The sequence below is a fragment of the Lissotriton vulgaris genome, unplaced genomic scaffold, assembly GCF_964263255.1.
Source record: "Lissotriton vulgaris unplaced genomic scaffold, aLisVul1.2 SCAFFOLD_1773, whole genome shotgun sequence".
Lineage (NCBI taxonomy): Eukaryota > Metazoa > Chordata > Amphibia > Caudata > Salamandridae > Lissotriton > Lissotriton vulgaris.
In genome coordinates, this window is record NW_028254130.1 from 25,058 (window position 1) to 40,375 (window position 15,318).

At 47.2% G+C, this 15,318-nt stretch overlaps 1 protein-coding gene across 1 annotated transcript in view; it reads left to right on the top strand.

Moving 5' to 3' along the window:
- The first annotated feature begins 272 nt into the window (after positions 1–272).
- The window catches only part of LOC147660658 (E3 ubiquitin-protein ligase TRIM39-like), a 130,666-nt gene continuing 115,620 nt past the window's right edge, over positions 273–15,318 (top strand). Inside the window, exon 1 of the mRNA XM_086951554.1 lies at positions 273–697. Within this exon, the coding sequence (XP_086807680.1) occupies positions 293–697 (405 nt within the window). The 5' untranslated portion in view covers positions 273–292. The remainder of the gene's footprint in view (positions 698–15,318) is intronic.

Genomic DNA, 15,318 nt, shown 5'->3' on the forward strand with positions numbered 1-15,318 from the left:
CCCAGCTCAACTAGGGCAACGCCCACTCACACCTGGGGCCACGCCCACTCACCTGGAGCCACGCCTTTTCAGCTGTACACACTCCCATTTACAGATGTTCACACGCCATACTGTCTTGCTGCAGGCTCGCCCAGTTACACATGTGTACACGCCCCTTTACAGAAACCACGCCCAGTTTGTCTGCAGACACTCCCACCTCTGTTGGATCCAGCCCTGAGACGCCCGAAGAACAGGAAAAAGACACGCCCATTTCACAGGCTGCGAGAAACGAAACTTACTTTTATATAGGAAAATGGCTGCAAACAAACAGCTGAAGGAGGAGGCCACCTGCTCCATATGCCTGGAATATTTCACAGACCCCATGTCTGTGGAGTGTGGACATGTCTTCTGTCTGTCCTGTATCACTCGGTGCTGGGAAGGGTTGGAGACAAACTTCCCCTGCCCTCAGTGCAGAGAAACCTCTAAGAACAAAATATTACGGCCCATCAGACAGCTGGGAAACATAGTGGAGCTGCTGAAACATCTTCACACCCCGAGTGCGACCGCCCAGGGGGAGAATCTGTGCAGAGAACATGATGAGAAACTGAAACTGTTCTGTGAAGATGACCAGGAGCCCATCTGTCTGGTCTGTCGAGAGGCCGAGGATCACAAGCAGCACACGGTGCGCCCCATTCGAGAGGCTGCCCAGAAGTACAAGGTGAGTAAAATACAGGTGTGTGATATGGGTGGTGCACTCACCAAACTCATCGAATTGCAAAGCTTGCCCAGGATTACAGGGTGTGTATGCCACAGATTTGGCCTTGCATAGGTTCTGATTCAGAAGCCTTTTTATTTCATTTTTGCACTATATAGTCATGGGTTCCTAATATTCCTGATTTTTTTTCTTTGCATTCTGGGACTTGTAGTTTTATTTTTCAATTATAAAAGCAGTATTACACTTCCCAAAATGGTAAGGAAACATCTGGACTCCCACCATGGTAGAAGCCTGTGCCTCTGTCGAAGCTCACTCTTCCTCTGAAAGACAGTTGCACAACCCTGTGATGTTTGTAAATAGGTGAAAGTAAGCAGTGGCTTTATGTGGGTCAAAACTGAAGGAGGGGGTGGTATACGCAGCATCGTGTGGAGAGAGCCAGGGAGAGATTTCCACATATTTTTTTACACAACTCATTTCCGGACCGGCCGCCAACTTTGGGGGTTAGCGATCCAGACTTTCTCTTACTCCCAGCCAATAAATGACTGGGAGGGACGCGCACAGCGGCGTAGTGCCAAAGGCAAGCCCATCTGCGCCCGTCCACGCCTGGATAGCGCCAGGACCCCATCTCCTATGGCCAGATATTCAGGGAGAGAACTTATGGACTTCACCAGAATGGAAAAAGCAGCCACTGTCACCCTCCTGACTAGTGCTTTAGCGCACACAGGTACAGGTGTCGAATGTGTAATTTTACCCCCAAGAAAGTCAGTTGTTTGGAGCCTGCTGTCTCTACAACCTCCACCAGTGAGGGAACAAACAGGCAAATGGCCTTGAATGTGCACTCCTGTATGCTGCTCAAGTCACGGTCTCTTATTAAAAACAAATATGAATTTGCAGACCTTATGTCCCAATATGCTCCAGACATTACTTTTCTCACTGAGACCTGGGCAGATAGTTCCTCTGACATTAAGATCGCCGTGCCGAACGGCTTTCATAGTGAAAGGCTAGATAGAACAGGCAAGAGTGGTGGGGGGTTAGCGATTGTCTATCGCAACTCAATTGAGGCCAGCTGTACACCATTATTTAATCTAGACTGTGAAGTACTTGGCTTTAGTATTAAAATGAACAAATCATACACATTTCAAGGAATATTAATTTATCGTCCACCTGGCCCAAGAGCCAGTTTTATTCATAACATTCAATCCTTTATGGAATCTTGCACAAACTATTCGAGCTTTACGATTGTTGGAGACTTCAACTTTCATCTTGAGCTGTCTTCCAATGTGGCTACAGATCATCTAGTGGATTCTCTTAAGTGTTTTAACCTACACCAACTAATTAAACTACCCACTCATGTGGCTAATCATTCGTTGGATGGAGTTTTTACAAACAATTCATATTTGGAAATAGATACAATCCTGCCACTTCCATGGTCAAATCACAAGGCAATCTTTTTCTCAATCACAACTCCCTGTAACAGAGCAACACTGAATAGTACAGTTAGAACTATCAAATATAGGCCATGGAAAAACATTAATGTGGAGGTTCTGCAGGACACTTTCTAAATCAGTTCCCGCTCTCGACAATAATGTCAATAATGCAGCAATTACCTACACTCTCTGGTTAGACTCGGCATGTCACAAAGTGGTACCGGAACAAACATTGAAGAGCTACAGGAAAAATCCATCAGTCCCATTGTTCTTGCAGGAACTAAAAGCTGCACAACTGAAGTGCAGACTTCAGGAGTGCAAGTGGAGGAAAGATTTTTATCCAGACGAAAAAATCTAATATAAAAAATTACTGAGTATAAAGAGTTAATCAAAGCAGAAAAGACTAAATATTTCTCTGGGAAAATTAGACTAGCTACAAACTCTACCAGGGAACTTTTTAAAACAGTCAAAGACCTGTCCAAATGGAATAACAACAGCACCTTTATTCCTGATGAATCCTTTTGCAATCAGCTGGCTGATTTTTTTTCTAATTCAAAGTCAATTCTATTTTTCAAGCGTTCTCGTTGAATACAGCAAGTATTGATGCAACTTCAAATCAGGAAGAGGTCCTGAACTCCGGATCAGCCTCTGGGCCTTTCGAAACACCCATTTTCAAGAGGTTCTCAACTCTTACATGGGGAAAAAACAATCAGGGTCATTAGCTCTGTTAAATCTGGGCCCCCCTTGGTCCCCTGTCCATCACTGGTCCTCAATCTTGCAGCCAGCAAGTTGGTCAGTCCACTCAGGGATCTATTAAATGAGACACTTCACTCTGGGCAATACTCAACCATTTGGAAAAAAGCTTCCATTCTCTCTTTAGTGAAAAAACCTTCCCTGGATCCTAGGCAGGTGGGAAGTTACATACCCAACTCCCGTCTTCAGTTTCCTGCCAAGATTTTAGAGAAGGCAATGAATGAAGAAAGTCTAACCTTTCTGGACACCAATCAGTTGCTTGACTCTTCTCAATGCGGTTTTAGAGCAAACCATTGTTCTGAATCAGCACTGATGGCTGCATCTGAGGAAATAAAAGGAGTAGTGGACAAGGGCGGAAGAGCTGCATTAATCCTATTGGAACTCTCCCCCGCCTTTGATACGGTTCTTCACGTACTTCTTATTAAACGACTTAATTCACCTGGTTTTAGGAACACTGCATTAACATTGCTGATCTTGTTTGTTGATGGTAGACAGCAGTGGGTAGCACTGGGAGATGCAAGGTCTAGAACTTCCCTGTGTGGTACCCCGGGCCTCTGCGCTTAGCCCCACCCTATTCAATGTGTACATCACCCCTCTAGTCAATCTTATTCATAGTTTTGGCCTGTCCATATTCGCCTATGCGGATGACACACAGATAGTGGTATCTATTTTGTCACAGGTGGAAAAAGATGCAAACAATTTATTCCTGCAGGTGCATGACCCAGGTTGCAGGCTGGAAGAAAAGACATTTTCTTCAGCTAAACTTGGACAAAACAGAGGTTCTGCTTTTTGGAAAGGAGACCTCCTTTTGGGATGCATCCTGGTGGCCCTCGGAGCTGGGCGCTCTATTAAAGCCAATGCAGAAGGCAAGAAACGTAAGTAATTTTCGACACCAAATTATTTTCTTTGCCCAAAATAACCTCAGCAGATTTTTTTATACTGAGGGTTCTCAAATTCTTCTGTTCATTCAGTTTGAGGTACACAAAACGGTGATGATGGCGCTCATCTTCTCGAAGCATCTTCTCAAAGATGGACTACTGAAATGCCCTCTATTTAGGTACCTCCAAACACTTTATATAAACACTACATTCCCTGCAGAACGCTGTAGCAAGAACTCTACTGAAGGTCCCCAAGTTAAAAGCAATCTCTCATTTAATGTATGGCCTTCATTGGTTGCCGGTGAAGAAGAGGATCTCCTTAAAGGCTCTGTGTGTAATCCACAAGGCCCTATATAGAGAGGCGGTCCATTTTTTTAGGGCTCGCCTGCTGTGCGCATGCGCACGGCTGGCAAGCTCTATAGAGGCTTAAACACAGCGTTTAACTAAGCAGTATTCCGCTGGCAATTCCACAGAGTGCATGTGCTTTTTAAGGTCATTGCGCAAGCCCTAAAAAGCGCGTGCACAATGCCACCAGCCGCCTGCCTGCCTGCCTCGCATTATCACATCAAAGGCAGTCCAGCCCCCCTCCCACAAGCTTCTCAGCGTGCGCTCATCCCCTAATTATTCACGGCCGGCCGGCCGTACTTTCAGTTTCACGGCCGCCGGCCGTGTCTCCTTTCATGCATCTAATTTTACATACTAATTGTAAATGGTGTAAAGTGTCTGACTGTGAAAACAGTTCGGCAAATTATAAGCTAATAATAAAAAAATGAGTTATATAAAAATAGCCAAGCTTACCAGCATTTTAGACATAGAGGGTCTGTTGTATGGCACTGGGGAGGCCATTCAGAAGTTCTACTCTGGTGTCCACGAAGACCCCTACGGACACCTCTTTCTGGATATTCTGGATCTTACCCCTATAGAAATGCACGAGTCTAATTCGCCTTTTGAGCTCTTCATACAAGTTTCAGATTCCTTCAGTGCCACTCTGGTATATTAATGTATTATTTTTGACTTTGACAGTCAACGGATGATGTTTAAAATACCAGTGGTAATAAAATATATATTGCACTTAAGTGGTCAGTGCTGGGACTCTGCCTGGCTGAGGCGCTTTTCTCTTTGAATTTGCGCATAGCTCACAGAAGCCACAGCTCGCTGCCTTTCGCTCACTGCACCTCTACGAGCGCCATCTGGGCCGCAGCTCTGAATGTTTACATCTGTCAGATGCCCCTTGGTGCATCCTTGAAATGGCAGTCTCGGGCACGTGACGTAGGCACGCAGGCCGTGACGCCGGCCACGGCGAGGCTCGAGCTCCTCATAAACAAGATGTTCTGGCTGCCTCTCACTTCGCAGACATCGCCTTTTAATTTCTTCCGTCTTTGAGCGCACATCCCCTCAGGTCCAGTGACATTTTTAGCTTTGAAAATTCTTATTCGTTTTGAATACCCAAAGTGAGACAACGCAGCAGCGAGACAGCGAAAGGGAGCTAGGGGGATCTAAGCATCCAGGCAGGAACGCCGACTCCTTCATTCTCTACTTTATCTCATGCTTCCTGTCTTTATTCTTTTTTCTTAATGTTTTCTTTATTTCGTCTTAAGGTTTTTACTTTCTTTTGTTTTCTGTGGGTTTCTGTTTCTTTCCGATCTTTCTTTTTTTCCTCTACTTTCATTCTTTTTGTCTTCCCATTCCTTTCATCTTCTTAGCCTTTTATGTTTTGTTACTTCTGTCCTTTTAACTTAATTTGTCATTTTCTTTTTTGATTCCTCCTCACCTTCTTTGCTTGTTCTTCCTTACTTTTCATCCCTAGTTCCTTATTTCCTTTCTTCGTATTCTCCCATATCTCCTTATTTAAAATTACTTCCTCTAAATTTCTCTTTTCATTGTTTACTTTTTTAACCCTCTTATTTATTTCATTTGCTACCTCATATTTCTTCGGCTCCTTCTGTGAACATTACACTGTCTAAACTAAAGAAACAGTAGGTTTAATATTGCTGGGCAAAAGTAAGTGATGCCCATTGGTCTAACGGTTTCGAGTTTCAAAATGCATTACATTTTGAGAGGAGGACAGGTCAGACAGAGTCTTAGGTCCAGCCCTGGTGAAGCTTTAGTCACGGGCTTTGCATTTAATGCCCTTGTGGACTGAAAGCGTGATCTGGGCTGCTGTGTTGTGTTTATTTTCTATAGCACCGCACCAGTTTGCTCTAAGTGCTTTGCCCACGGGGGTGAGGGCTCCATCGCCAGTCAATCGCCAGCAGCACTCCTCCCCTGCTGCTTCACACCCTCATGCCGCTCTCCCCGCTCCGCCCCCTCCCTTGCCCGCCGTGTCGCATTTCTCATCCCCCCTCCCCACAGCAATGCCCTCAGCCGGCCGTACTTTCACTTTGACGGCCGCTGGCCGTCTCTCGTGTTTCTCCTTGTTTCGCTCTGTCCCTCATAGATATATGCATAATAATTATCCGATCGATTATAATAAAGCTAACAACCGTTACTTATTTTAACTTTATGTCGTTTATAACTGCTTCTCTAGTTTAATGCTGCCAAGGAAAGCAATTTGGTTAAATGATTATTTTGATCTGCGGCTCTTCATTTGGGAACTGAATTAAGTGTACCTGATTTTTAAGCCCCTTGTAGATCTAAATGTGAGAATAGCAGCAGACCTCACATTTATGGGAACGTTTTTGTTGCACTTTGCATTTCGAGACAGCTTTAGCTTGTCCGATTTCCTCAGTGAGGGTTTTAACACTGTATTTAGTTCTGGTCACCCCTGACCTTTGACATTTAATCCACTTTTGCGCACAATGTTCCCAACCAACCTTCTGTTGGCATGCTTCCAAGTAGAAGTGCTGATGCAGCGACCCATAAAAACGTCTCTTAGCCCCTTTCGAATAACCTTAGTTGCCTGCTGGGGTTCTCCATGCCCTTCTTTGAATCCGGCTTGGAGTCTGTCGAATCTTGCTCTGAGGCTTGCTATTAGCTCAGACGGCTATCAACTTCAAACAAAATATACAATCTAGGAATTCCAGACTCTGAGCGGGAGAGGGACAGCACTGCATGATATTTTGGCTTATGAGGAAAAAGTAAGCAATTCAGGTGTGGGCCAAACGTGCTCAACAATAATTACAGGAGCCTGCGCGCTGTTTAAATATCGGCATTACACTTACCACAGTGAGAAGAGTCGGTGTCAAACAAGGTAATATTTTCATGTTGGAAATTGGCTTTTGAAATAATCGAATTTCATATGTCTGTTGTTCTAAACCACAAGTACTAGCTGTGTGACGGGTTGGAACGCCGCATCCACCACCACCACCGCATCCACCATCACCACATCCACCGCATCCACCACCACCGCATCCACAATCACCACCACATCCACCACCACATCCACCTCCACATCCACCATGACATCCATAGCCACATCCACCACCACCACATCCACCACCACCGCATCCACCACCACCACCACCCCATCCACCACCGCATCCACCACATCCACCACCACCGAAACCACCACCACCACCACCACATCCACCATCACATCCACCATGACATCCACCACCACCAAGTCCACCACCACATCCACCACCACCACATCCACCACCACTTCACCACCGCATCCACCACCACCACCGCATCCACCATCACCACATCCACCGCATCCACCACCACCGCATCCACCACCACATCCACCATCAACACCACATCCACCAACACATCCACCATCACCTCCACCATGACATCCACCACCACATCCACCACCACCACATCCACCACCACCGCATCCACCACCACCACCACACCCACCACCACCACACCCACCACCACCACACCCACCACCACTACATCCACCACCACATCCACTACAACCACCACCCCATCCACCACTACCACCACCGCCGCATCCACCACATCCACATCCACCACCACATCCACCACCACATCCACCATCACCACCACATCCACCATCACATCCACCATCAAATCCACCACCACATCCACCACCACATCCACCATCACATCCACCATGACATCCACCGCCACATCCACCACCACATCCACCACATCCACCACCACTTCACCACCGCATCCACCACCACATCCACCACCACATCCACCTCATCCACCACCACATCCGCCACCACATCCACCACCACCACATCCACCACCACCACATCCACCACCTCATCCACCACCTCATCCACCACCTCATCCACCACCTCATCCACCACCTCATCCACCACCTCATCCACCACCGCATCCACCACCACCGCATCCACCACCACCGCATCCACCACACCCACCACCACTACATCCACCACCACATCCACTACAACCACCACCCCATCCACCACTACCACCACCACCGTATCCACCACCACATCCACCATCAACACCACATCCACCACCACATCCACCACCACCACCACATCCACCATCACCTCCACATCCACCATGACATCCACCGCATCCACCACCACCGCATCCACCACCACCGCATCCACCACCACCGCATCCACCACCACCGCATCCACCACCACCACATCCACTACAACCACCACCCCATCCACCCCTACCACCACCACCGCATCCACCACATCCACCATCACATCCACCATCACATCCACCATCACATCCACCACCACATCCACCATCACATCCACCATGACATCCACCACCACCAAATCCACCACCACATCCACCACCACCACATCCACCGCATCCACCACCACCACATCCACCACCACCACCACCACATCCACCGCATCCACCACCACACCCACCACCACATCCACCACTTCCACTGCATCCACCACCACCACATCCACCACCACCGCATCCACCACCACCTCATCCACCACCTCATCCACCACCTCATCCACCACATCCACAACCACCACATCCACAACCACCACATCCACAACCACCACATCCACCACCACCACATCCACCACATCACCACCACATCCACCATCACCACCACATCATCCACCACATCCACCATCACATCCATCACCTTCACATCCACCATGACATCCACCACCACATACACCACTTCCACCACATCCACCACCACCACCACCACCACATCCACCACCACCACCACAACCACATCCACCACCACCACCACCTCATCCACCACCTCATCCACCACCTCATCCACCACCTCATCCACCACCTCATCCACCACCTCATCCACCACCGCATCCACCACCACCGCATCCACCACCACCGCATCCACCACCGCATCCACCACACCCACCACCATCACTTCCACCACCACATCCACATCCAAAACCACCACATCCACCACCACTTTCACCACATCCAAAACCACCACATCCACCACCACCACATCCACCACATCAACACCACACCGACCACCTCCACCACCACCACCACCTCCACCACCACTGATGTAAATATATAATTTACCGTCTTAATTTCTATGCAGGTAAGTACTTAATCAATAATAACTCAGATCGGAAAGAAAGAACCAGAGTCCGTGGTGTTAGAGTTCGTAGGGGTTTTATTCCTCAAAAAGGAATGGGCAGGACCAGAATATCATGTTCTTCCCACCGCAGGGGTGGAAGAAGGGATAGAGCGCTACATTTTATTGACAGTACATAGCTTATATACTTGATTTATGTCATAGAAAACAGTACAGTAGGCGTAACAGCTGAGAGAAGACAAGATAACAGTATACACGTGTTACTAGTACGTAATCAGAAGGCGTGGACTAGGCGTGAACTGGAGGTGTGTACTAGGAACGTCACAGATAGGTGTCACTAGGGGGTGGCACAAAACAGAAAGGTGTCACTAGGGGGTGGCACAAAACAGAAATGTTGCAATGTCAGCAGAAATCGGAAGCTTGGATGCGCGCGCAGCTGCATGACGTGTGATAGACGTGAAACTGGAGGGTGCAGGGGACTTGACATTTACACTGACGGAAAGAGACAGAAGTCTGGCATGTCAGATCAACTTGTACTTCTATCATATCTGATATCTGATGTTTGGGAACCATATTATCTGGACGGAAAGGTCTCTGGGGCAGAAGCTATTCTATACTGACTGTGAGTGCGTGTTTAAGCGCCTAAGTGTCTGCATGAGAAGCATGGGGCATGGGGCCTTCCATGGGAGCATGGTAACAGAGGCTGTGAATTACTTGCACGGAGACAGGTCGGCCCTTTGGTCCCGTAGCTGAGGGGGATGTTTACTGAAGCTAGTAGGCAGGAATGCATTTTCGAGGAGCGGAACAGATAACTCGAAGGTTACAGTCAGTCTTGGCAGGCAGCAGGCTGAGCTGAGCGCGGTGGGCCGCGCTGGAAGTAAGTCAGAGTTCACGGGTACAGAGGCAGCCTGGGCTGAGGCTTTCAGAATCAGAAGCCAGAAAAAGAGGCTCGATGGCAGAAATTCAGGGCCTACCTTGCCAGAGCTGAAAAACATGTAAGGTACACTACAAAAAGACGTTGGCATAGCATACTTAGGAACGGACTATTTAATCCATTCAGGGTGGATTTGAAAGAGGACAAGTTAACGTTGGACGCAAATGTATTTGCGTCTTCATAGCTGGCACAGGAGGGAAGTTACATGCACTTTGAGCTGGTACATGGAGATGGTGGGGTACGCGCTAGGGAACACAACTTGACCATAAAATTTATATTTCCTCACCACCACCACCACCTCCACCACCACCACCACATCCACCACCACCCCCCCATCCACCCCCACATCCACCCCCACATCCACCCCCACATCCACCCCCACATCCACCACCATCACCACCACATCCACCACCACCACCACCACCACATCCACCACCACATCCACCACCACCACATCCACCACCACCATATCCCCCAGATCCACCACCACCACATCTACATGTGTGTGGCTCTGTGTGTAGGTGCAAATGCAATGTTCTTGGATTGTCGTCACAATAAAATACACTGAACATAATCTTCACAAAAGTTATTTACAAACATTTAAGCTATTGCCATTATAAATTACAATAACTTTTATTTAAGTATTAATTATTTACAAAATTAAAAGCCATTGTTATTTGTAATATCAATACATCTAAGTCACGTAAATACAACACACATTGCATTACAAATGCTATAGGTGTCACATTTGCAAAAGTTAAAACTATTGACATTGTAACTGACAAAGCTATTAATTTTGCTACTTTCAAAACCAACACATAAATAAAAAAAGTGTCATTTACAATACCAATAGCTCAAACTTTCCTAATGCGAGACCTATTGCATTTCCAATGCTTGTTTCAGGATCGGTTCTCCTGGTACATTCCCAGCAGGAACCTCAGATCGAGCTCCGCACGAATGGTCATGGTCCCAAGAATTAGCAGAGCAAAATGTGGCGGAAGAACGCTCGTGTACTGTGGAGGGAAGATATGGAATTCCCTGCCTCTTGCACTTAGCTCACAATTCATCTTGCAGCAATTAAAACTCCATCAAACAGTTGAACACCTGGCTATTTTCACAAAAAGTCACTGAGCGATGCCAAAGGTATCCCCTTAGGTTGATGGCTGTCTTGGTTTTGATCCGTCTAGCGCTAAGATACCTCCGGGTATTGTACGCTCTATAAAATTATTTCATTCATTTATTCATGCTGGGGCTGGGGCTGGTAAAGGGGGAATGTGCCTGGCAAAATATTTGTTCATAATTTGTCACTATTCATGGGCTATCTTCAGCTCACCCTGGGTTTGTATTCAGGAACTGGGGACTTGGTGGTCGTAGGTGGCTTAATGTTCAGAGCATCTGACTTTGGAACTAGTGAACCACGCTCTCCTCAACCTCGTTCCACTCAATGTGGTACAGCAGGTCACACAACCAACACCCTCCAAACGTCAACACTCTTCTAAACCTCACCAACAATCTAGGACTATCCACTCATACCCCTGGATTTGCCCAACCACTTAGCCAACCCTATCCCCTTGCCCAGCATCCTACCACAAACCAAGGTCAAAGACTTCTCTTTAGACAACTTAATGATTGAACCCATCTTTCAACCCCATCAACTCCACATCTGACACCATATACCCTTCTAAACAGTTTTAACACATTTTTGGAAACTTGTAAAAATCCACACCCCAAATAAAACATGCAAGTGCATGCCAAAGCTTTCAGCACCCTGGTACTCTAAAGTCCTTGCTGACAGTAAATGATACATCCACAGATAGGAAAGATAATGGAAGGAAAACAGAACTCCTGATGACCTCATGACACTGAAGACCCTCCACATCACACTTAAAACACTTCATCACATCAGTCAAAGCAAAGTATTTTACCAACACGACCAATAAACCCACTAACTGAAGCAGAACACTTTTCAAGACAGTGAAGCACTGCACCAACCTCCTGCTGAATCAACCTATTCCTCACTCCAGGTAAAAGTGCAACCTTTTCTTCAGTGGGAAAATGCAAAAGATCCAAGCGACCATTAAAAAAAAACATGCTTGCTTCATCTCTGAAGCCCAGCCCTTCCTTTACAATTCTAAAATGGTCATCCTTCAAAGCTCATGTCTTTCAGATCTCACCAACATACTCAACTTGCATTATCATGTTCTCACGAAGAAGATTCTTTACCCTGGCCCTTCACCAAAGCTCTCTAGGGAGGCTTTCTCACCCCAACTCTCGATTTGTTAATCCCTCCCTCACTCGAGGCATCTTCACAGAAGCTCCCAAGACAGGCCAGATCCTCCCACTCCTAAAAAAGCTTATATTAGACCCTGATGACCACGCCAACTACTTGCCCATCACCCACCTACCGTTCATTGGTAACATCATTGTAAAAAAGCCAGGATCACATTAATGCTAATCATCTCCTGCATAAATCCCGTTCTGGCTTCAGGTGACACTGCAGCACGGACACCGCTACCTAGCACATCGTAGATGTTGCCCTCCTGACCATTGATAAAGGTGAGCCCACAGTTTAATATTGCTGGACCTCTCAGCTGCCTTCGACACAGTTGACCTTCCCATCCTCATATGCTCCCTGGAGTTCAGAATCTGATGTACTGCCAGTGTCCTCCAATGGTTCTCCTCCCACCTTTCCAACCAACACTTGTTTGTTCACATGGGCAACCCCAGGTCCGAAAAGATCATTGTCACCTGCAGAGTCCCCCATGGTTCCATGATGTCCCGTAATCTTCAACCTCTTCATGGAGCTGTTTGGTCCTTTATTCACAGATCACCGCATCACGATTCACCAATATGCTGATGATACACAGCTGTAGTTGAAAGACTCCTCTGCTTCAGACACCCAACTCCTCAGACACCGCCTGCCATTCATCCAGTTACAGATATCCAGCTCCTCCATGAAGCTTCCCCCAGTCAAGACTGACTTCCTTTTGTTCCCCAAAAACCACAAATAAGAAACATTACAAACCTTGCTTGATTCCTTGAACTACCTCTGAACCCCAACTTTCACTGTGACTATCAATGCCAACCTCACCCTCAAGAAAAACATTTTAAAAAACAAGAGGTCTGGTACCAGCTATCTCTTCTAAATAAAATTAGGCCATTTACTCCAGAAAACAACTTCAGAAGTGCTCTCCAAGCCTTTGTACTCGTGCGTCAGGATGTTAGTAATGCCCTATTCCATGACCTTCCAGCCTTCACACTGGCACCAATTGAGGGCACCCTACACGCTGTAACACATGCTTGAAGTAACATGATCACATCACCCCCATTGTGATGAAATTCCATTGGCTCCTCTTACTGGCCCGCACGATCTTCAGAACCATTTGCATCAATTACAAAGCCTCCCTTCTCAGTCAGTCAGTCAGTCAAAAAACTTTATTCGGTTAATTAAAACCATAAAAGTAATACATGGTACAGATAATATAAAAAACAATTAAATAAGTAAAGAGAGTTAATTGCATTCCTGATTAAAACAAAGAAAAAGGGACATTAATAAAAAGGGATCAGACAAGCTCACCATCTCAGGTGGTCCATTGCACTCCTGCAGCCAGGATGCCATCAGACTAAGAAGTGTAAAAAAGAAGAAAAAAAACAAGGACACAGGCCTTTTTCATGTATGCTCTCAGTATTGGGAACTCTACCCCAATATCTATCACTTCATCTTCCATGTTGCTCCAATTCAGAAAACATTTTAAGCAACACTTCTTTAAAGGACACTACAAATTAGTGAATTAACCATCCACTACCCAGTTTCCTCTCCTATCACGCGCTGACTTTATGCTTGTCTGTGATCCTGTAGACCTCTCTCTGCTAGGTTTGTGCTATTGAAATATCACATACATACATACCTACACAAATATATACAGGCATGCATCCCACGGCCAACTCCAACGACATCACCCCCTCCCAAGCCCTCTGCGACTCCCTAGCCTCATTCTTCCACAACAAAATCGCAGACATCCACAACAGCTTCGACAACCAACCCGTAGACCAACCCACCCAACCCCTTGCAGGACCCCCACCTCCCTTGAACACCCTCAACGACTGGAACCCAATCTCCACTGAGGACACCATCCGCCTGATGAACTCCATCCACTCAGGATCCCCAACTGACCCATGCCCTGACCACATCTTCAACAAAGCAGACTCCATCATAGCACCACACCTCCGAGATGTCATCAACTGCTCGTTCAACTCCGCCACCTTCCCGGAAAGCTGGAAACATGCCGAACTCAGCGCCCTCCTGAAGAAACCCACAGCTGACCCCACCGAACTCAAAAACTACCGCCCCATCTCGCTCCTTCCATTCCCGGCCAAAGTCATCGAGAAAGCGGTCAACAACCAGCTCGCCGCCTTCCTTGAAACAAACAAATCCCTCGACTCCTCACAATCCGGCTTCCGAGCCAAACACAGCACTGAAACCGCCCTCATCGCAGCAACAGACGACATTCGAACCCTCCTGGACAATGGAGACACAGTCGCCCTCATCCTCCTTGACCTCTCCGCAGCCTTCGACACAGTCTGCCACAGCACCCTTCTACAGCGCCTCAAAAACATCAGAATACAAGGAAAAGCATTGGAATGGATCACCTCGTTCCTCACCGGAAGAACCCAGAGAGTCCGCCTCCCACCATTCATCTCAGAGGCCACTGAAGTCATCTGCGGCGTACCCCAAGGATCCTCACTCAGTCCCACCCTCTTCAACGTATACATGAGCCCCCTCGCGGCCATCGCACGCCAACACAACCTCAACATCATCTCCTACGCGGATGACACTCAACTGATCCTTTCACTCACCAACGACCCTAGCACCGCCAAAACTAACCTTCACGAAGGAATGAAAGAAGTCGCCGAATGGATGAAACACAGCCGTCTGAAACTGAACTCAGATAAAACAGAAGTCCTTATCTTAGGCACATCCCCCTCTGCCTGGGACGACTCTTGGTGGCCAGAAGCCCTTGGAAAAGCACCCACCCCGACGGACCACGCACGGAACTTGGGCGTCATCCTGGATTCCTCACTTTCAATGAATAGACAAGTCAACGCCGTCTCTTCATCCTGCTTCAACATTCTTCGCATGCTCAAAAAAACATTTCGTTGGATCCCCACCGAAACTAGGAAAACGG